The 7984-nt window shown below is 47.7% G+C and overlaps 1 protein-coding gene across 1 annotated transcript; it reads left to right on the top strand.

The window, feature by feature from the left end:
• The first annotated feature begins 299 nt into the window (after nucleotides 1–299).
• Nucleotides 300–7737, top strand: IL1B (interleukin 1 beta). The gene is made up of 7 exons (XM_060168877.1): nucleotides 300–348; nucleotides 825–886; nucleotides 1422–1470; nucleotides 3556–3754; nucleotides 4549–4710; nucleotides 6133–6263; nucleotides 6986–7737. The coding sequence occupies exons 2-7, from the start codon at nucleotides 840–842 to the stop codon at nucleotides 7196–7198; spliced, it is 801 nt and encodes a 266-aa protein (XP_060024860.1). The 5' UTR covers nucleotides 300–348; nucleotides 825–839; the 3' UTR covers nucleotides 7199–7737.
• The last annotated feature ends 247 nt before the right edge of the window (nucleotides 7738–7984 follow it).

Here is a 7984-nt window from a genome sequence, read left to right as displayed (position 1 = left end):
AAACCCCAGTATTTGATTGACATCATCTGCACAATAGTTGTCAGAAAAAACAACATATATTTGCATAATGACACATTTGCAAAAATATGTCACAGTTTGCTACCACTTGCCCTTCCAAGGATTAGAGAATTTTTTCAGTTTACCCTCTCCCAGAAGTTCCCATCCATCCTCTTTTTTTTTAACTTGGTTGTGAAATCAGTTAATCAAACCGGGAAATTTCTCAGCTCCTCACTTCTGCTTTTGAAGGCCATAAAATAGTGAGGGAGAAACTGGCAGACAGCATACCTCTTGGAGACACAACAGGCCACTCCGGGATTCTATTCTCTCCAGGCAGCCTTCATTGTCCAGGTACCACTTTAATTCTTCCTTATGACTAGGTCCTAAGGGAGTCTCTCTCTCTCTCTCTCTCTCTCTCTCTCCCCCCACCAGCTCTCTCCCTCTCTCCCTCCCTTCCCCTCTCCCTCCTTCCTTCTCTCTGGGCCTGAGGGCTGGGCTTTTTGCACAAATGCCAGATGTACTATAATGCCATAACTTGCAAAATATTGCGGATTAATACTGCTTATCTCGCAGCTGGTGTCTGAGAGGTCAGCATCAAACCTCTGCCCCAGGTCTCCTAATAAATCCACTCCTGGTTTAGGCTTGATTTAGCAAATGCCTTACTCTGGACCCAAAGGATGACTCTTTCATGCATTCACTTATGCGTTCAAACATTGCTTCTTTGCATGCCTACCAGGTACTAGATGCTGAGGGCAATTCACGTGTGAAGGCAGCCCTCGTGGGGACTGGCGTGGCAAATGGTCACTCATTTTCTCCTCTCTACACAGGTTTCTGAAGCAGCCATGGCAACGGTACCTGAACCCACCAACGAAGTGATGGCTTACTACAGGTCAGTGGGAAAATTGATACCGGTAATGTGAACAGGGCTCCCCTCTCAAGAGTGGAGTGTGTCATCTGAGCTTGAAGACCAGATTTGCCCCACCAAACTGCCTCTTTCAGTGGCAAGCAGGGTTCCAAGGCAAACCTGCTTTAAAGACTAATTTCCCACTATAAGTCTGGCCTTGGCACCCATAGGCCATCTAGATGTTGCTGCAGGGACAGCCTGCAGAGGGCAAACAGGAAGGAAAGGTGTCAAGTGGACAATACAGGGGATCCCTTGCAACATTTGGCTTAAATGAGACAGAAAGCTCAGATTTTAACTGGGCTGGAAGTTAGGTCTCAGCATCCAACAGAGAGCAACGTGGGTACCTGCCCTGCCTCATTTGCTTTTCCATTGCATATCACCACGGAACCTGGCAGCTTCAGGCAGCCCTAAGGAACATGCTGTTTGCAGTTTCCTATTAACGGTGAAGACTGTTTGCAGGGAAGGAAAAATAATCTTGTCCAGGAGACATAATTGAACAATCTCTCTGTTTTTATTACAGTGACGAGAATGACCTGTTATTTGAGGCTGACGACCCCAAACAGATGAAGGTGAGTCCGTGGGCTTAGCTCCCAACACATGAAGGGGCTCTGACATGGGAAAGACTCAAGGAAAGGGGTCCACCTTGTTCCTATGGAGTTTTGTGTTCAAATGATTTTCTCCTCTTCCAGTGAGACAGACGCAGGCTGGCCACTATGCAGCTCCCATGCCACCACAGTGGTTCACTGAGACTTGGTGATGGTGGCCATGATTGCAGAGGGTGGGGGGGAATTACAGTGGAGATAGCGTTTGCTGTTTCATGTTAGGAAGACGGTCCAGGCTCCAACGCAAATTTGATTCTCCTTTTAGAAGAGGCTTTTAGCCCTAAGAGTGATGAAACTACGTTAATCACTTAAGTCACACTCTGAGACCCAGAGAAGATGATCTTGAGAATGAACATGTCTGCATCCTTTAACGGTGGAGTTGCTTTTTGCTCCCTGGGGTGGAGCTTATGATAACAGGGCATAGTTGATGTACAGAAAAAGTTCAGTTGGGAGTGGCAAGAAAATTATTCACTTGCCAGTGGATCTTGGTCGAGTCATTTTACCCCTCTGATCTTCATCTGAAAAATAAGGCTCATGAGCTGGATGACGTCAGAGACCCTAGCATCCCGCAACCTTCCGTTCTGAAATATTGTCAGCAGGAGCTAAGTCTATCCCAGCAGAGGAGTATTTCTCTGACTCTTTTTTTTTTTTTTTTTTTTTTTTGCGGTAAGCGGGCCCCTCACTGCTGTGCCCTCTCCCGTTGCGGAGCACAGGCTCCAGATGCGCAGGCTTAGCGGCCATGGCTCACGGGCCCAGCCGCTCCGCGGCATGTGGGATCTTCCCGGACCGGGGCATGAACCCGTGTCCCCTGCATCGGCAGGCGGACTCTCAACCACTGCGCCACCACGGAAGCCCTCTGACTCTTATCTTAACGGAGAGCCTTGCTGATGTTCCAGCTGGCTCTTCTCTTCTGTAAGAGGCCTGATAACTTTCCCAGGGTGTCCAGCCATCAGCCCAGCTAATGCACTTGTACAGATTAGCAGGCAGCTACTTCTCTCTTACTTTTTTAGTTCATGACAGCCTCCTCCAGCCTCCTCATCCAGTCTCAGTCTTGTTAAAAGCACATCTCTTTAAAGGTTTTAAAAACAGCGTAACTGGTTTTCTCTGGCCCTGGGTGGGGTGCCACCCGGCCCTCCTCCACTGTCTCTTCCAGGAGCCTGGCTCTCCCTCATCTGGGGCCTCTGCTCTGGGCAGGAACTTATCTCGCACTCAGCTTTCCTCTGCACTGTTATATGTCTCTTTAGCTGTCCTTCAAGCTTTTAAACCATTATCGTGCCTTGGGGGCAACCTCAGTTAAGCCTTAATGCAGTTAGTTATACAGGTTCTCTGAATAAGGTGGAAATGGGAACCTATTTCAGGAATAGTAACCACTTTTAAAGTATTGTCAGGTTATTTATGAGAGAGCATTTGAGAGAAAAAAAAAACTTGTATAGAATAATTGTTGATTGGGCTTCCCTGGTGGCGCAGTGGTTGAGAGTCCGCCTGCCGATGCAGGGCACACGGGTTTGTGCCCCGGTCTGGGAAGATCCCACATGCCACGGAGCGGCTGGGCCTGTGAGCCACGGCCACTGAGCCTGCGCGTCCGGAGCCTGTGCTCCACAACGGGAGAGACCACAACAGCGAGAGGCCCGCGTACCGCAAAAAAAAAAGAATAATTGTTGATTGAGCATAGATGTATTGAAAATATTATGATCATCATTGCCATGAAAAATTAACTACATAGTGTTAGTGCATTAGATTTACAAAAATATCAAAAGTCAGAAGGTATAAGTTTATAGTTAGGTAGAGCATGTGTAAAAGAGATAAGGTAGAAATGGTATTTATTCTAGAAGAATGCCATATAGGGCATCAGAAAGCCAACGTTTTGGTTTTGGGTCTGCCTCTCTCTTGCCATGTGCCCTTGGGTAAGCCACTTAACCTCTCTGGGCTGCAGAGAGATGAACGTTTATCCTTAGAAGCTCTGTTACCCCCTCCTTCGTCCTCTCTCATGTCAAAACCAGAGTTTTCTGGCAGAAGCACCTTCCCACGCTGACTTCCTTATTCTCTCTACAGTGCTGCGTCCAACACCTGGACCTCAGCTCCACGGGAGATGAGAGCATCCACCTGCAAATCTCCCACCAGCTCTACAACAAAAGCTTCAGGCATGTGGTGTCGGTCATCGTGGCTGTGGAGAAGCTGCAGAAGATCCCCTGCTCACAGACCTTCCAGGATGATGGCCTGAGGAGCATCTTTTCACTCATCTTTGAAGAAGGTACCTAACGAGAGCTGAGGGCAGACACGAGATTGCTGGTCATTTCCTTCTCAGAGGCCGTAACCCAACAGTCAACTAAACTTCCCTAAAGCTGAAACCCTTTAAAAGTAGAAGGCCCAGTAGTGAGAGGCAAACAGAGACACCTAGAAACGCAATTAATCATCTCTTTAGTTGAAACCATTCTTTTTTTTTTTTGTCTTCCATCAGATCGATTTGTTCACTTAAAAGATTTTTTAAGGAATTCTTCTTTACTGAAAGGATGGTGTAACTGGGTAATAGTGCTATTAATCTTAAGAATGGAAGCTTTTCCAGAATATATTCATGGTCACGCATAAAATGGTACCCAAAATGTAACATCTCAAGACACGACTGTATAAAATCCAATTTGGTGATGGTTTTAGTCTCATTTTTAGTTGTTGAAACTATTCTTAAAATAGGACCTTGATAACTACTGATCTTTGCAAAGCACCCAATCATTCTGAGGGCTTTCACTTATGTATCTCCTGCGAGTGTCAGAATATCCCTGTTGGGCCAGTTCTATTGCCGCTGCCACTTTACATAAGTAGCTCTATGGCCCATCCACAGCCAGCAATAGAGCTGAGGCTTGAACCCAAATCTTAGGGTGCCAGGCCCAGTGTTCTGACGCACCCCAGCTTCCTGCCCACCAATGTTATAATCACACTTTGGCTGTGCGTGCTCAGATATCCTCGGAGGAACCAAATTCTGCTGCTTCACAGCACCAGGCCTGCCCCTCTGAGTTTCCACCTAAACGACGTCTGTGCTCCACATTTTAGAGCCTGTCATCTTTGAAACGTACGACGATGATCTTCTGTGTGACGCGGCTGTGCAGTCGCTGACCTGCAAACTCCAGGACAGAGACCAAAAATCCCTGGTGCTGGCTAGCCCGTGTGTGCTGAAGGCTCTCCACCTCCTCGCACGGGATATGAACCGAGAAGGTACCTGGGGACACCCTGCTTCTTTTCTTGGCCTCCTGGTAGCTTGCTAATTCTCTACACTTTCAACAGAGTAGATGATTAAGGCAAATGATCGACAGCAGTGAAATAACATACAATAAAGGATATGTTTTTGTTTGGGTCCTAGCGTTGACACCAGATCGAGTCCCTTAGCGCATTTATTTTTCAGCAAGAGAGGTGACTCTGAGAAATTAGGGGGCTCAAGCACGCTCAGGACCACTGTTCACTCAAGTCATTTAATGGTAGCGCCACGTCAGTGCTTCTTTTAGAAAGGAGTCGTTTGATGGACAAGACCTAACCGCCCGTGGGTTCTTTCTTCCTGTTGTTGCAGTTGAAACTAGAATGGTGAGGAGATAATCTGTTCCCCCGCCTCATGCCCAGCCCCGCCCCCTCGCCCCTAACATCTTTCCGGCCCAATACCAGATGGTTCCTTAGAGGGAAACCTTACTGACAAGCAGGAGCTCATATCTCTCGACTGTCACTGGCAATTGTCTCGAGACTGGGGTCCCACGGGTTGTGGGAATCTGCCCAGCACTTTGCCACCGTGGCTGCAGTCCAGGGGGCAGCTGAAAGAAGCAGGCAGTTCTCTTCCAAGGCTGCTGACCTTGGAGAGAGGCATCACTGTGGGAAAGCTTCCTGGTGTGAGCCAAGACAAGACAGCCCTGTTTCTTTAGAATTGCACTGTGAGGGTGACCTTGGGGCCTCCAAGTCAGACAGCTATGACTAAGGGAGATTAAAATGCATGTCTCGGGCTTCCCTAGTGGCGCAGTGGTTGAGAGTCCACCTGCCGATGCAGGGGACACGGGTTCGTGCCCCAGTCCGGGAAGATCCCACATGCCGCGGAGCGGCTGGGCCCGTGAGCCATGGCCGCTGAGCCTGCGCGTCCGGAGCCTGTGCTCTGCAAGGGGAGGGGCCACAGCAGTGAGAGGCCCGTGTACCGCAAAAAAAAAATGCATGTCTCTCTTTGCAGCCACTTTTCCCAGCTAAGCTCCTTTCCCAAGTTCTTCCCACTTCCTTCTCTACATTCCTGAAACAGATCCGTGCCCGATGTTTTTCCGGGACCCAGCTTTCTCTCTTTTCTCGCTTTTCACGTTGATCAAATTATTGTGCTCTTGTGGATGGACACATCACCCGTCAGGGACAAGATGACTTTCTGCAGTTTCTAAAAATCAGACCCCCTGATTCTTCATTGCCGCTGTGGTGAGGCTCTGAGAAGCCCCTAGACCTTCTTTGGGGAAAAACCTGTTTCAACCAACTGAACCTGCTATGATCTGTGAGAAGCCCCATTACCCTGTCTGTTAAGCCATAGGGACCTCGGTGTGGGTTTCCGCAGAGGATGCTAAATTGTAAGAGTCCCTGCAGTGCTGTGTGTCCCTAACCATGAGACCCCTTTCCTCTCCCCAGTGGTTTTCTGCATGAGCTTCGTGCAAGGAGATGAAAGTAACGACAAGATACCTGTGGCCTTAGGCCTCAAGGAAAAGAATCTATACCTGTCTTGTGTGATGAAAGGCGATAGGCCCATCCTGCAGCTGGAGGTGAGTGGGTACCAGGGGCTGAAGGCCCTTCTCAGGCTCCTCTGAAGGACGCCTAGCCATCACTTTCTTCCAAGACAACTACCTCTTCCCCTTAGAAACTCTGGGAGCAGAGCTACTTGATAATTTTGCATAGATGTAAATAAGTTTAATGTAAGTGTTAAATGCATGCAACTTTCACTCCCACCACAGAAAATTAAATCATTATGTAGATGTTCTTGTGTCTTGCCATTGTGACCACCCAACAGATTATACAGTGCTAGGGTTGCTCCACTTGTTAGATGACGTTTTGGGAACTTAATCTGCTCAGGGGACCAGTCACCTGTCATCATTTCCAACCCTCTCCCAAAATCACACCTCCCCTCACCCGCTTTCCCAGCAAAAGCTTCATTTCCAAGCTGAAGTCATTCTAGCCACAGGGCCATGAGGAAAATACAGCAAAGTCCCTGCAAACAGATACGCCTAGGAGCTTTAATCTAATTTTCACTTTTGAAAAACATTCCCACCTAGCATTTGATGCTAAGTTTCAGAAGAGGATAAGGGACACCTTCAGTCACCACATAGAAACCTGGGGTCTCAAAGATAACTCAGGAGTCTGGCTCCTGGGCCTGTGACCTTCGTATCCATTTTCTCTCTAGCCGACCCAGAGAATATCTTTGTCCAGATCAGAGTAGAGCGTCTGTGTCCCTGCCCTCATGAATATGTTTATTTCTGTTTTGCTGCAGGAGGTAGACCCCAAAACTTACCCAAAGTGGAAGATGGAAAAGCGATTTGTCTTCAACAAGACAGAAATCAAGAATAGCGTCGAATTTGAATCTGCCCTGTACCCCAACTGGTACATCAGCACCTCTCAAGCAGAAGAAAAGCCCATCTTCCTAGGACGTTCCAAAGGCGGCCATGATATAACTGACTTCACCATGGAAATCATCTCTCCCTAAAGGAAGCTGTACCCAGAGTCCATATGGGCTGAATGACCCTGAGGGCTAGCAGAAGGGGAATCGAAGAGCATGGCTGCAGCCTGAACTTCACTGTTGTCTAATCAATGCCCAACTTCCCTCCGTATATTCGTGCTACGAGACCTCCTGCCCACCAGCCGGCGGGAATAACCCCACTCTTCCCACGCTTCTTCTGCCCGTCCTCAGACCCCAACCACTGAGCCAGCCCTCTCTCACCTCTTTCACTCACTCAAAGCCAGCCTGGCAGAAACCATGGCACACTAGGTTCAGAGAAATCCTCTGTCCTTTGCACACAGCTTCTGATGAGTGACCATTTAATTAATTATTTATTTATTTATTGATGGGTTAATCTATTTAATTTAATTCAAGGGGGCCAAGAAACAGCAGAGTCTGTGAAAAATCCTAGTCTTCTATATCTATGGAACCAATTTCATTTGGGCTAGTGTGCCGTCTTTATATCAAGTCCTTTCACTAAGCCTGAAAATATTTAAGCTCAGATCATTTCAAAAGGAATATTTATGAATGAGGAAGGATGATCAGATTGTTCAATGATTTTGAAATAAAGTTCACTGAAAACAAATGTTTTGCCACGTGGTCATTGACTTGTCTTGGATCTGACATAGAAGAGTCAAGGTAAATGGGGCCATGAGCATCCTCCTTGGGGACTCAGAAGCTCATTCCTCATCACTGAATGCGAGATACTTAGGAACATCACTGGCCAGAAAAGACCAGCCTTGATACCTCTCCCTTTCGTTTCTATTGTTCATC

Source organism: Lagenorhynchus albirostris, chromosome 13 (assembly GCF_949774975.1).
Source record: "Lagenorhynchus albirostris chromosome 13, mLagAlb1.1, whole genome shotgun sequence".
In the NCBI taxonomy this organism is placed as follows: Eukaryota; Metazoa; Chordata; class Mammalia; order Artiodactyla; family Delphinidae; genus Lagenorhynchus; species Lagenorhynchus albirostris.
Note: the sequence above shows the minus strand (reverse complement) of the source record. Positions and strands in the feature narration are given on the sequence as shown.

Excerpts from the sequence above, each read along its gene's own strand:
- IL1B (XM_060168877.1), top strand. The coding sequence starts at position 840 with ATGGCAACGGTACCTGAACCCACCAACGAAGTGATGGCTTACTACAG. Across the intron at positions 3,755-4,548 it reads TTCACTCATCTTTGAAGAAG|AGCCTGTCATCTTTGAAACG; the intron begins GTACCTAACGAG and ends TCCACATTTTAG. Across the intron at positions 4,711-6,132 it reads ACGGGATATGAACCGAGAAG|TGGTTTTCTGCATGAGCTTC; the intron begins GTACCTGGGGAC and ends TCCTCTCCCCAG.